Genomic DNA, 14,874 nt, shown 5'->3' with positions numbered 1-14,874 from the left:
CTGGTAATTGTATATTCCGGGAGGCATGGGGTGACTTCATGTAGCATTGTACTAACAGGAGTGTCACTGAAAGCTATGGTGATGTAGGTATGTGTACAGTTTTCTTTCCTTGCTTTGCTGTTTTAAAATAGCTTTTGATAAACCTAAGGCTACATTCACAGGATGTATGCCCGCCGTTCCGTAGTACGGCGGGCATACATCAGCGCCAGGGACACCCTCACCCCTCTCCATAGCGATATATGGCCACGGCGCCATATTACGGGGAAAGGTAGGACATGTCCTATCTTTCTTCCGGTTACGGCACGGTATGGTGCCACGCGTGTGATGATCAAGAAATGGGGGGGGGGGGCATGGTAATTAGTTCCCCCTGTGTCATGGTTTGTAATGGGTCCACGGACGGAGAACGAAATGATGCAAAAACTTACAGTTCCTTTGTTTATTGTAGAACTTGCAGAACCGGTCAGCAGCAGTAACAGGCTGTGCAACTTTCCACGCTATGCAATGGCTGCGCACAATGACACAAGTGCAAATAATCTTCTCTTTTGGTTCAGGGGTAGGAACTGATCATCAGCTCTGGAGCGGTGGTCTGCAGGGCTGGGCAAATCCTATTGGAGCTCTTAGCTACACAATTCTATGACGTTTCTCTCTGAAGTCAGACTACCCTGAACCAAGGATATTTATTGAGTTTAAAGGGAAAAGTTAGACCCTATCCACGGGATAAGGCCTAACTTGCTGATCAGTGGGGGTCTCATTGATGAAACCCCCACAGATCACGAAAACCCCTCCATCAGACCCCTAGTTGCTCTATTAGACTGACAGAGCGACGAGGGGTCCGACGGAGGTACGTGGGACCCTATCGGACCCCTTGTTTTCATGATCTGTGGGGGTCTCATCACTGATCCACGGGATAGGACCTAACTTTTCTTTGTGGGAAAAACCCTTAAAGACTCAAGGGGACCAAGCAATGCGACAGTCTGCATTGCATCAGGTGATGCATAATTTAATACATTGCACGCCTGACTTAGTGGAGTGTTGTTATCTAGACATGCAACCTATTTAGCAGGAAGTCTACTGAGTCCAATTCCGCAAGATTACCAGACATAATTAATAATATAATATTAATGACCCCAATTCCGGGATATTACCTGCAGCATACATCATTATACCCTGCTTTTCTTTTTTTTTTACACAGCATTTGTCAGGGGTTTTTATAAATCCAATCCACTATGCTGTCAGTGAAAGGCTGGCGGCACGCGTGGCGTTTTGAACCTGTCCGTTAAAAAAAGCATGTGTTTTTTGAAAATGCATACATTTTTTGACCCGTTTTAATTATGATAATTGGTAAAACTGGTCAAAAACCGATGCGTTTTCAAAAAAAGGCGTTTTTTAACGGACTGCTTAAAAAACGGCCCAAAAACATGTTCAAAATGCCACGTGTGCCGCCGGCTTAAGTCATTGCAGATTGGTAATGACTACACAGCAATACAATATAAGCAAAACTAAAGCTTGTCAAACAGCACACGTTAACTGAATGTGTTGCAGTTTCGGTCTCCCTTAGTTGGCCTAAATATTGGTTAATCTATTAGACAAGCTACCCACAAGCGAGTTTGGTCTGAGAAACTTGATCCATGCGGTGGTGGGAACCTCCAACCACTGGATGGAAATGCTAAGTTCAGTCCAGTAATTGGAGGTTTGAACTTGCTCGTGGGCAGCTAGTCTTAGGGTGGTGGCACACATGGCGTTTTTAGATAGTAAAAAACGTGTGCGCTTTTGAAAAAAAAGGATGCGTTTTCAAAAGCCGCACAACTAAAAACGGACTAAAACCGGGTTCAAAATGCCACAGTGCCAACGCAAACGCAGACAAAGCCGCACCCACCGGGGCAGGCCGCGGCCCGATCGCATCGGTATTTCTATGGAAACCCCTGCGATCGGGAACGAGATGCCGGTGTTTTGCATTAAATTAACGCACCAGCGGCTTGTTCCCGATCACAGGCGGTCCGCTCTGGTGGGTGCGGCTTTGTCAGCGTTTGCAAACGCAGACAAAACGACACCTGTGCCACCACCCTCAGGACTCACACATGTTGAATAAGGCAATGTTACACATGCCGCTAACATTGCCTTGGTCTGATTGCATGCGATTGGTAACCAGACCCGGGTGTCTCTGTATTGTTTAAATGCTAGACACCAGGGACTGGTTAACAATCTCAGACGTATAACTGGAAACGCAAATGCGATGTGGCTGGGTACCGCCCCCCATACGCTAGTGTTGCATTATGAACGCAACGCTAAGGCCCCTTCCACACTAGCGTTGCGTTTCACGTCAGGGTGCAATGCGTGAAAAACTGACGTTTTTGGCTGCGTTTTTGTTCCATTTTTCCTTGGAGTAATTAGCGTTTTTGCGTTTTTCACGCGCGTGTTGTTAGCGTTTTTTTTGCGTTTTCGGCGCATTTTTCACGCACGATTCAATGGGAGACTCGAGCATTTTTCAAAGGGACCATGGTTTGGGATTAAAATGTGTTATTTAATTGAAAAAGAATGTCTTCTGATAATTTGCAAACATCTGCGATCTATTCTTCACTGTTCCGCGCGTATATTATCTCCCGACAAGTTGGCAGATGTGAAGAACAGTGAAGAATAGAATAAAAACATTGAACACAGTGAACACAGTGACCACAGGATCATTTAAGAGAAAAACACAGTGCAGAACACAGTGCAGAATAGATTACAGATGTTCGGCACATCTGCTTACTTGTCGGGAGATACGCGCGGAACGGCGCGAACAAAATAGCATGTGAAGAACAATATATATGTGTGTGAAGAACACATTGCAGATGTTTAAATATTTCTGAAAAAAAAACAGATGACATACGAACATACGGCTCTGCAATGGATAATACAGATTGGTTTGCAAGGTATCCTGAAAGCGCCTTCACAAATGGCATTTACATTGTTTTGAGAAACGCAATGTAACACATTGTTAACGTGATGTAAACGTTAACAGCAATGTAATTACGCAAATCTCATCTCCTCCGCTGTTGTGTTGTGTTTCAAAAACCAGGGGTGACCGCAGCCTTAAGCTATGTTTAGACAACATGGTGACATCTTGGATTTATTCTAGTTTTTATTGGATCCAGCCTCATCATGGGGGAGATTTATCAAAAGTGTCTGAGAGCAGAACTGTTCTAGTTGCCCATGGAAACCAATCAGAGCACAGCTTTCATTTTCCCACAGCTGTTTATAAAACTAAAGTTGTGCTCTGAGTGGTTTCCATGGGCAACTTTACAGTTTTACCTCAGAAACTTCTGATAATTCTCCCCTCGGTCTATAAACAGAATAAAAATTCTTATACGCCTCTAAAACAGACAGGACGTGGCTACATAGCCCATTCATGTGAATGAGGCCATAGAGATGAAGGGGTTGTATAAAATACAATGGAAACGTCAGTTTTCAGGAAATTCTGTTTAGCCTGAATCATAAAACCCAGAATCTTATGAGATGTCCCCATGCCGTTGCACACTGCATTAGAGGAGACATATCCGGCAGCTGTGACGTCAGCGGGCAGGTTAACTATCCCGTGCCCGGCTGGCAGTGCAGAGCGGTGACGTCACGTGTCACCAGCGCGCGGCCCCTTTAAGAGGTTACGCGTCACTTCTCCATGGTAACAGACAGATGTCACCGCCGTCAAGCTGACGTCAGCACTCCCGGCTCTAATATGGCGGCCTAGCTCCGGACACGGACACACGCATCGCCATGTCCGCCGACGAGCTGTCCATGTCTGACGGGGAGCCGTTCACCCGGGAGCGCTGGGCGCCGGTCGGGGCGGTGGCGGGTGAGGAGGACGGGCCGGGCCTGAAGTGCGGGGGCAGCGGCGGGGATGCGGGGGGCCGCCTGCGCTCCGGCTCCGTGTCCCTGGAGATGGGGGAGAAGCTGCGGCATCTGGAGGAGGAACAGGAGCTGCTCAACTCGTCCCTGCTCGCCCTCACCTCGCACTTCGCTCAGGTGCAGTTCAGACTCAAGCAGATCGTGCGGGCGGAGGGCGGCGAGAAGGAGCGGCTGCTGGCCGAGCTGGAGGACTTCGCCTTTAAGGGCTGCCCCTACGTGCACGGAGCCCTGGGGGTGCACGGACAGCCCGGCCTGGATGAGTCGGTGAGTGATTGGATCGTATCGGTCACCCTGATCGCTGATAGATAACGCTGCTGCATTGATTACAGGAGATTTCTTATAGGACGCATTCACACATTGCGTTTTCATTGCAATTTTGAAATCCATCCTATGAAAGCAAATTTGTTTTTGCTTAAAAGCATACACAATGCATTTACAATGGGTCTCAAATCTGCATGAAGATGCATTTTTAAAAACGCATGTGTGAATGCAGCCAATAAGAAATCTGCAGTGAATGGACTCCTATATCCTAACACTGCACTGATGCACCAGGGATTTGCTTTTGGTTATTATAATCTTTTTTGCCTTCGATTTACAAATCAGAAAAATCTGCAAAAAAAAGTTTTGCAAACTTCAGCAAAAGTTAGTTCTGACTCCTGAAATCCTGAGCTGTCACATTGCGTTATTTACATGTAACTGCACATGAAACGTGGGAGCTATGGATTTGTCACGCCATATTTCTATGTGAGTCCCATCCGTATTCTGCATTAAAAATTGTGCAGTGGATACTAGAAAGCCGGCATCACACTGCAGTCGGCAAGTGATGATTATTAGTATAAAGGAAATGTCCAGATAATAGATCCGACAGGTGATCCCACCAAAATGATGGGAACATATGGAATAACTGACCAGGCCCAGTCTTGCTGTAGCATGGTCCCCTATACAGAAGCCACTATGGTCACTATATATATATATATATATATATATATATATATATATATATATATATATATATATATATATATACCTACAGCCGCACTCCCTGAAATCTTAGCTGGAGGACATTCTCCCAGCGTATACACAGGTAAATACTCAGGTCATCGCTCTTCACTTCAACAAGGAAAGCTCCACCTAAAACTGGAATTTCACGTTTCAGCAGTGTCGCTCCAGTGCAGTTAGAATTGTCATTGCACCTGTATGTTACCAGCTGTTATAAGAAAGGGGCTATCCATCTTATCAGCACAATGATATTGCTGGCCTATCCGTATAGTATAGCCATCACCTCGGTAAGGGTCCGAAATCTGGGACTTGTACAGTTGATTCTGACAGTCTCCATGTGTTTGAATGCAATAGCCGGGGCAGCTCAGGACATTCTGGGGAACCATCACAATTGATATATAAACACTTTCTTATAGTTATTAAAGCCAAAATATTTCCTGGAGGAAGGGGTTAACAGTCCTTGGGCCACTGCTGCTGGAGTCTCCAGGGACCAGACCTTCCTGTATTACTGTGATTGGACCTGAGGTAGTAAACTGAACATGGACAGAAGAGCTAACAATCAATAATACATAGAAATCAGGTAAAACGGAACCGAGTCCTCCACATGCTCTGCTTGATTGGGACTATTGACGCTGGTGCTCAGGATAGAGTGAAGAGGTTTCCAGACAGGACAGATCATTAGGTTTGGTTTTTACAATGCGCCAATACTTATAAACACACAATTGTGCAGGGAGATGTTTGTTGCTTGCAAATTCAAGCAGTCATTGACCACCACATGTCAGGAGCATTCTGGCCACATGTGGCTGATGTGCCATGGAAACCCAGGCTTAAAGGAATCGTCCTGCCTGAGTGCTGTTTATTCCAGCATATGGTGACGGACAGCATTATCCTCTATGTATTGTGTGTGCAGACATGAGAAATGCCGGCTCCTGGCAGCACAATCCTGCTATGAGTAATGACGTTTCACAAACAACACACCCGGCTCTGTTATCTACATGTAGAACCAGTTGTACGTCTACTGATGGCCAATAATAAAAGCTTTTCTTTTCCATTTCATGCTTCCCCGTGCAGGAACTGGTAAGTGTAAGGTTTCTTGTCATTTTTTGTTATTTTTATCATGTACAAAGTTTCCTTATAAAAACCCCTAAGTGTCCCTTCCTCCTGTGACACAGGCCCGCGGCTTGTAGTTTACACCTCTGGTTGGTGTATATATCGGTGATCTCTGCGGTCACACAAGTTGGAACAGCGATGTCACTTATTCCACTGAGGACATTAAAGGACATCTTCCACCAGATATAGCGGTGATAGACTCACCAATGCAATGCTCGTAGCCTTATCCTATAACAATCCTTCTGCTGTGTTTATTCTGTAGAGTGAATGGGAGAAAAGGGAACGTATTGAAGCACAAAGGAAGAAGCAGCGAGAACTCATCGTACAGCTCAAGACTCAGCTGGATGATTTGGAGACGTTTGCATATCAAGAAGGAAATTATGACTCTCTCCCCCAGTCTATGGTCATGGAGAGACAACGGGTAAGTGACTCCTCAGATAAGAGAAAGTCTAAAATTTAGGCCTCATTCACACGGCCATGTGCTCGCCCAGACTGGGTGGAGGAGGGAGGGGGGGGGGGTGAGCTGCCCTCACCCCTCCCCTCTCCATTGAGAGGCAGGAAGAGCTCTGGCGCTCCCTTATTACATAATTATACACGCTTTTTGCATGCACGTGCCGGCTCTTCTACATTGGAATGGGAGGAAGGAGGAGGGAAGAAGTGAACGTAAATAGACGCTTCATCCCTCCTCCTCGGTCTCATTCCCCTGTAGGAGAGCCGGCTCACGCACTCGAGGCGTGCATAACAGCGTATATTGCTGCAACACGGCCTCCTAGGACTTGTAAAGAAAAGATCTTTGATCTCCTTGTAAGTGACCACGCCTAAAAACCAATATTTTCAAGTGGTTGATTTCTTTTTATATAATATATTCTTCAGTATCTGATGGCGTGGCCCCATACAGTGTATAAAATCTTCTTCCTCCCACAGGTGATCATCGATGAGTTGATAAAGAAACTGGATGTCAATTTAAATGAAGATATCGGCTGCTTGTCCCCGGAAGAGCTGCGCCAGAGAGTGGACGCTGCCATCGCTCAGATTGTCAATCCCGCACGGGTGAAAGAACAACTAGTGGACCAGCTGAAAACCCAGATCCGAGACCTTGAGATGTTCATCAAATTTATTCAAGGTGAGACCTTTTGTAATTTACTGTACTTAAGCCTTGGGCTACAATAAACAGCTGTAACAGTATCAACGTTGTCTGCAATTAAGATTTATTGTTAATTCTGGTTCTTATGACATCCCAACATTTTTAAAATCCATTTGTCATAGAGACCCAAAAAATTTTGCCTGGAGCTACAATTATAAAGTATACAGTTCTGACTTGCATACAAATTCAACTTAAAAGCAAACCTACAGAATCTATCTTGTACATAACCCGGGGACTGCCTCTACTGTAATCCACAATCTGGCTGATAAGGATTTTAACACCCATAATTTTTTTTTCTGCTGTAATGTTGCTTTTAGGGTATGTTTCACTCTAAATTTTAATAATAATCTTTATTTCTATAGTGGCATCATATTCTGTGGCGCTTTATAATGTAGTATTTCATTTGAATGAAGGGGGGACACAAGAGCTTACAGTCTATGAGGATGAGGGGGTGACACAAGAGCTTACAGTCTATGAGGATGAGGGGGTGACACAAGAGCTTACAGTCTATGAGGATGAGGGGGTGACACAAGAGCTTACAGTCTATGAGGATAAGGGGGTGACACAAGAGCTTACAGTCTATGAGGATGAGGGGGTGACACAAGAGCTTACAGTCTATGAGGATAAGGGGGTGACACAAGAGCTTACAGTCTATGAGGATGAGGGGGAGACACAAGAGCTTACAGTCTATGAGGATGAGGGGGTGACGCAAGAGCTTACAGTCTATGAGGATGAGGGGGTGACACAAGAGCTTACAGTCTATGAGGATAAGGGGGTGACACAAGAGCTTACAGTCTATGAAGATTATGGGGTGACACAAGAGCTTACAGTCTATGAGGATAAGGGGGTGACACAAGAGCTTACAGTCTATGAGGATGAGGGGGAGACACAAGAGCTTACAGTCTATGAGGATGAGGGGGTGACGCAAGAGCTTACAGTCTATGAGGATGAGGGGGTGACACAAGAGCTTACAGTCTATGAGGATAAGGGGGTGACACAAGAGCTTACAGTCTATGAAGATTATGGGGTGACACAAGAGCTTACAGTCTATGAGGATAAGGGGGTGACACAAGAGCTTACAGTCTATGAGGATGAGGGGGTGACACAAGAGCTTACAGTCTATGAGGATTATGGGGTGACACAAGAGCTTACAGTCTATGAGGATTATGGGGTGACACGAGCTTACAGTCTATGAGGATGAGGGGGTGACACAGATCACGAAAATTAATTATATCGCCAAATGAACAAAGCAGCTGGTCACACGTGCTGCTAGCGCTGATGGCCACCTCTATGGAACTAGCGGAAATAGCTAAGCCACCAAACATTTTTTTTGGGGGGGTATAACAGACCCCCGTTCTTTGATGTGTGGTGGGCTGGACTACCCCTTTAAACTTAGAATATTATCAGGCTGTAAAAGGGAGTCTCTGGATGTTGAGGAAGTCTTCACTTTCCCTGCAGTTTAAAGTTTCATATTTTTATCCGTGCCATTATTTTACATAGATACATGTATTATGTAATTATGTCCTAAGGAGAGAACCTCACCAGGGCAGTGAAAGGGTTAGTGATTAACGTAGGTTTAATATGTCGCTGGGTGGAGCTTTATTACATATGGACGCAGGGCTGTTCATATTTATTTTTAAGATGCTTTGATAGCCACAGTGTGACTCAGGACTGCTGTATCCAAGACAACGAGTGAATGCTTAAAGGGGTTTTCCAGGCAAAACATACTAATAGCTTACCCTTCAAGACGTAGTTTGATATCAGATAAGTTTGGGTGGAACACCCCAGGCCCTCTATGACTGACTGTGAACGAAGAATCTGAATTTTTTTCTGTACTCGTTGATAAGTAAATGTAATTTTCTTTTACATAGATGAAATTGGCAGTCCAGCTGAAAGTCTTCTCAGCGGAGCAACAGGCGGCATCCCAAGTTCTGGCCCAAATGCAAGGGGCAATGGTGAGCAAACTGTTCTACTTTAACATTGGTATAATGCCTTTAAGAAAAAAAAACTTTACAAAAATTTCTTTCTATAGCCAAAACGTTACACCCTGTAACTGTGAGCTGTGTAGGGGGTCATGTTTTGCTTATTTTGGCTTTTCTGTCTTTTGTTAGAGGCTAGGACCTCTGTCCTGTAGGGATTAAGGGGAACCTACCACCACAAATCTACCTATAAAGGTAGATCGGGTGGTAGATGGATCAATAGGACGTGAGGATGGCCCTTTTAAGGACTAATCCTGACGTCCCAGCACTTTTTTGATAACTTTTATTAGCCGACTATGTAAATTTTGTTATGTGGCTACTGGGGCGTGGAGTAGCCGCAGTTGAGGTTACAAGGGGTGGCCAATCCACGTCCCAGTAGTCTCTCTGTTCCTCCTACCCAAAAAATCTTCGGCGCGCAGCTCCACGTAGCTGCGTGCCCTCGTCCGACTAACCCTTTAATGGGATTATGATAATTGAGTTCTGAGTGTGGGATAAGCAGTGGTAATGTATGTATTACAAAATAAAACCTTTCCTTAGAGAATGAGCAGATCTCCTTCATGTCATGTGAAGTCTTTTGGTACCTCTGGTCTGTTGTACCTGTTGTGTGAACCTTACAAGTATTATATGTCTTCTCTTTTATCAGTGAATCCAGAACAAGCAAAACAGATCCGAGAGACTGGACTCCATTTATTACGTCGGGCCCTGGCCGTCCTGCAGATCTTCGCTGTGAGTCAATTCGGCTGTGGTGCAAGTCGTGTTCCTCAAAACCTTTGGAACCAAGATGAAAGTAATAGAGACTTTACACCACTTCTTAAGAAGTTAGAAACCTCTGTGGAGAAGGTGAAGCAGTTGGCACTACGGCAGCAGCCGGCGGATCACGTCATCAGCTATGCCACTATGCAGGAGGTTGTCCTAGGAGGTAAAGATGACCTGACGGTGGCTGTGAGGAAGGAGCTGGCTATTGCCATACGGGACCTCATGTCACATGGTCTTTATGCTACATCTCAAGGAATGAGTTTGGTGTTAGCACCTATTGCTTGCCTGATCCCTGTCTTCACTGCCTCACCCCCTTCTATGCACCCCTGGGAACTTTTTGTAAAATACTACAATGAGAAGAATGGAAAGGCGTTTGTCGAATCTCCTGCACGTAAGCTTTCCGAATCGTTTTCCCTCCCTATCTCAGGGAGTCAGAAGGTGACCCCAAAGCAGAGCCTCCTCTCCGCCATTCATACTGTCTTGACAGAACATGACCCCTTCAAGCGGGGTGCGGACTCTGAGTTCAAGGCGCTGGTCTGCATGGCGCTTAATGAGCAGCGTCTGGTATCCTGGCTCAACCTCATTTGTAAGTCGGGGGTGTTGATACAGTCCCATTACCAACCCTGGAGTTACATGGCGAGCAGTGGGTTTGAAAGCGCCCTGAACACTCTCAGCCGTCTCAGCAACATCAAGTTCAACCTGCCCGTAGACCTCGCTGTGCGGCAGCTCAAAAACATAAAGGATGCTTTTTGATGCCACCTAATGACTTGGCTTATCCCTTGTAACATCTCATTGCAATCATTTCAGGTGTCTGTAGAGGACTGGGCTTTATCTGCTTCTAATTCTCTCTCTTTATCCACCATTTTTAAGGGGGGAGGACAAGCAATGCTAGGTCTAGGTGGTCCTAAAGCTTCAGGATACCAAGCACAAATACTAGTCCTCCATCAATCAGGTCACAAAATGGCAATTTATTTTCTGATGTTTTATATATTTTAAATATAGTATATATTATATGGAACTACTGCAAATTCTGTTCCAGGTCTTAATGATCTGCCATTACTACTGCCACTAGAGGCTAAAGAGTATTCTGCTATGTGACTGCGTAACTTGACATAGCGGTATCTATATAGAGAGTTATAAAGAGACTTCGGATTGGTCGATACTGTATTAGAGCACTGTAATTGGACTGGAAAGGGAAGCTCCAGCTCAGGGGCCAAGTTAAATCTCTATTCCATTTGTCACTCGCTATCCGTATACTGTGAACTGACTTGTGTGTTGCGCTAATATCATGGCCATTCCATGAAAAATATAGACTAGTACCGGTATTCTATCAACCCCGTGGAGTATGAAGACCAGAACTATTCCTGCTAATTAAAGGGTTTGCTGATCGAATACAGTGCAAGCTAGGAATGCCATAGTGGTCTGAAATATGATGCCATGACCACCACCAATCACTATTGTGGAGAAGGAAAGCTGAGTGCCAATCTGCTGTTGCCTCCGCATGGGTAAAGTAAAAGCGCCTTTGTGCTTTCTGAGTACCACTGGGCTTTTGGGTGGTCACAGCCATCATGCCACCACCATTGGGACACAAACCTCTGTAGTGTGACCACTTTAGTGCCATTGAGGGACTGTAATGTCCCCAAGTGATGAAGGATCACACCTTCCATATTTCACTATGACAAAGTAGATCCAACTAAACACACTCTTTTACAGTAGCTAAAAGGTTGCTTTCAATGGGGTTTGTTCTGGAGCCCAAACCTAAAGGATTGATTCTAGCAATAGAATTATTTCCATTACTTAGAGCAGCTTCTACCAGATTTATCAAGTTAAGCACCAAAGATCTATATTTATATATCCAAAGTTTTAGGACACTAATAAAGTGTTGGACTGGCTACTGTCATACTGGTATAACAGGATTTGATAGTGCCAGGGAACACTCGTAATATTACAGAATTGCAATTATTTTTCACCTTTTGACCACATGGGTATGAAGGGGGTGCCGCCAATGATTGAGTTGGCCAGTGGAGAGCGTTCCTGACCAGCGCCCGCACACTTGCTATAGCCTGCAACTGATCAAGCTTGAACGGCTGCTGGTAAGGGCTCCCGATTTGGCATAGAAGTTTATGCCAGGGCAGCCGCCTGCTGGACCCTCCTGATGTATCCAGAGGGGCAGGGACTTCATTGTACGTGGCACGTTATGCCCCCATTGTGCCTATCTTTGTTCTCTCTTCTGAAGCACACAGTTTGGTTAGTGGTCTGTAACGTCATACAGGAATTCAGCTGCACACCTGTGGCCTAAACTTGTCTGTATCTTACTTTTAGCTGGTTATTATATAATAATCTATTTTTATAACATATTGAACTGTAATACTCTGGAATATATAATCATTACTACAGAAAATCAAGAGGTAATGAGGTGGGGATACGAAGATGAGAATGCCACCAATGTCAGAATAAATAGGGTTTTCTGGGAGTAAAATGTTGAAATGTGGGTTTCACATACCGGCACATCCATCAAACTGTTCTGCTGAGAGCCACTTCCTTCTGCTTCACAGGCTATAGGCCGCGTTCACACGTGGGGTTTGTGTTTCAAAACGCAACGCATAGACTCCTGCTGCGATTACCTATTTGCATTGCAGATGCGGTCTTAGTCTTGGCTCTCACGCAGGCAAACGTGGATTTTGGACGTGTGCTAGCAGTTGTTTCGGCAGCTGGCACACATTCCCATTCACTTCTTTGGGCTCTTGCACATGGCAGTGGATTCCAGTCTTTGTCATTGGTGCGTGAGCAGAGTTCACTCACCATTGTCACATGGGACCGTTGTTTGCGGCCCATGAAACTGCACTTGTCTTGTGCAGGGGGCCTTATCCTGTTGGAAGTGGCTGGGCTGCAATACTAACCACAGCCACTACAAAATGTACGGTGCTGTGCTCGGTTATGCAGTAAAGCGGATGCGGTGCTTAACCAAACATTGTAGACTATTTAAAAAAACCTGCAAGATGGGAACGCCAGGTGTCCCTAAAGTGGGGCACAGTGTTAATAACATTCCGAATTTTTATTTTTTCCTAAAATTCTGAGGCAGCGACTGTGGTAGTCTACATCACATCTCCTTTCACTGTGCAAGATGACACTTTGTAGTTGGATTACCAAACCCTCTTATTCACAGACCCTAAGTGGTGGACCTTTCTTACGTTGGTATAAGCATCCCAAGTAGTATGACATAAGACTATACAATGAGAATCCTCCTATACAAAGATATGTATCCAGTTACTACAAAATATCTGGAGCTGCATGGAGAGGATATCTAATGTACTGTGCACATTATATATCTTACATATTTTACTGTGGATATTTTGCCCCCAAAGGGAAGTTCACTGTAATGTAAAATGAATTGTACTATATTTTGGATATACTGCACTCTTCGGTGAATAGTAACAATGTAAGTGTGTAACAATCCACATCCAGTATCTGTGTAGTGTGAATGAGACGACGTTGCGTGCGATGTGATAAAGCACTTGATTGCTTTTACGTCATATAAATCACATTGGCCTGAATTCTCATTGTATGAGTGTGGACCACGTGAACCCATCTCTAAGAATCCGCTGTATAAATGTGGATAAGAGGTAAATTCCTTTATGTATGGGATATGTGCTGCCGCAGTGTCTTTTGTGGGTCTGTATAAAATGCTTATATTTATGTAGATGTGGTGAAAATTGATCATCTCCTGGAAAATAAAATGCTGCTAGTTTTCAAAGATGTCTGTGAAAAGCGCTTTTTTTTTTCTATAAAATAAAGTACAAAGTTCTGAAGATATTACATGGGTTTGGGATGAGCTAAAATGAATTGGTCTATTGTTATTGGGTGATGAGATTATCCTCCAGAGGTTAAGGGCACACGTGGCGTGTACATTGTGTTTTGAGATGCAATTCAACAGCTATGGAGTGAAGATTTGCTTAATTAAATTATTTACATGTTAACATAATGTAAACACATTGTGTTAACAGTGCGTTAATGTTGTATTCACAAATTGTGGCGTCAACGCAATGTTAACATTATGCAATTGGGCAAATCTCCTCTCCACCGCTATTAAATTGTGTTTCAAAATGCAATGTAGAGTGATATTCTTCTCTTAAAGGAAACTTACCATGAGGAATCTATCATATCATCAGAAGTAGATGTGATGGTAGATTCTCCTGTCTGCATCTGTCCTAATCTGTAATTTAATAATCCTGGAACCTAACCTAACTTGTTTAAAACTTTATTTAGTAATATGTAAACTAAAGATTAATGGTAAAGTTTTTTTTTTTTTTTTTTTTTTTTTTTACACAAATCAAAAGCTCTTGTGATGTAAAACAACTTTGCATATTATCTCTGTTCCCTAAATCCAGCTGTTTCTTTGCTATACCCCTCCGATTAGCTCATTGCTGCAATAGCTGCTTCCTCTGCCTGTGCTGATAAGCCTGGAGTTAGTAGTATAATAAACTTTAGGAAAGGGGAGGGGCTGCTCACAAAGGAGTAGGTCATGTGACAGAGCTCTCTGTATGTAGCAGAGCTGGATGTGTTCAAGACTATGGGTACAGATATCTCCTGTACAGAAGAGTGAGGTACAAGATCTCCCCTATTCCCTATCATTCCATCTATCCGAGTGTGTGATTCTACAGAACTTTGTCTCTCTCTCTCTCTCTCTCTCTCTCTGTATCTCATGCTGCTCCCCTTCCCCCGCCTTGTATTTGGCACTTTGTACTCTGTGCAGATAAGCTCTTAACCCTTAGTGTTCACGCAGAAAGGCTATAGACTTTATGTAACTCGTTTACTAATGATTTCTCCCACTTATTACATGTTCCCTGCTCCTCCATGTGCTGGAAGCTCACCATATACATCTTGTATGTGCAGTGTTCAGTGGATTTACTTGTGGGAAACTAAATGAATTTACTGCTAACAGGGTCTGCTCCAGGTATCAGTAGGCCCCTGGACGGCAGAGCCCCTTTGCAGTGAACTCATGTG

The 14,874-nt window shown here is 44.3% G+C and overlaps 1 protein-coding gene across 1 annotated transcript; it reads left to right on the top strand.

The window, feature by feature from the left end:
* Positions 1-3,614: 3,614 nt before the first annotated feature.
* RUNDC1 (RUN domain containing 1) lies at positions 3,615-13,626 on the top strand. The gene is made up of 5 exons (XM_072111792.1): positions 3,615-4,146; positions 6,254-6,412; positions 6,916-7,114; positions 9,007-9,090; positions 9,758-13,626. The coding sequence occupies exons 1-5, from the start codon at positions 3,751-3,753 to the stop codon at positions 10,621-10,623; spliced, it is 1,704 nt and encodes a 567-aa protein (XP_071967893.1). The 5' UTR covers positions 3,615-3,750; the 3' UTR covers positions 10,624-13,626.
* Positions 13,627-14,874: the final 1,248 nt, after the last annotated feature.

This window comes from Engystomops pustulosus, chromosome 6, assembly GCF_040894005.1.
Source record: "Engystomops pustulosus chromosome 6, aEngPut4.maternal, whole genome shotgun sequence".
NCBI lineage: Eukaryota > Metazoa > Chordata > Amphibia > Anura > Leptodactylidae > Engystomops > Engystomops pustulosus.
Note: the sequence above shows the minus strand (reverse complement) of the source record. Positions and strands in the feature narration are given on the sequence as shown.

What these genes read in the sequence shown, in the direction of transcription:
- RUNDC1 (XM_072111792.1), top strand. Translation starts at nt 3,751, where the DNA reads ATGTCCGCCGACGAGCTGTCCATGTCTGACGGGGAGCCGTTCACCCGG. An exon ending in AGCCCGGCCTGGATGAGTCG is followed by an intron (nt 4,147 to 6,253) that starts GTGAGTGATTGG and finishes TTTATTCTGTAG; the next exon opens with AGTGAATGGGAGAAAAGGGA. An exon ending in TGGTCATGGAGAGACAACGG is followed by an intron (nt 6,413 to 6,915) that starts GTAAGTGACTCC and finishes TTCCTCCCACAG; the next exon opens with GTGATCATCGATGAGTTGAT.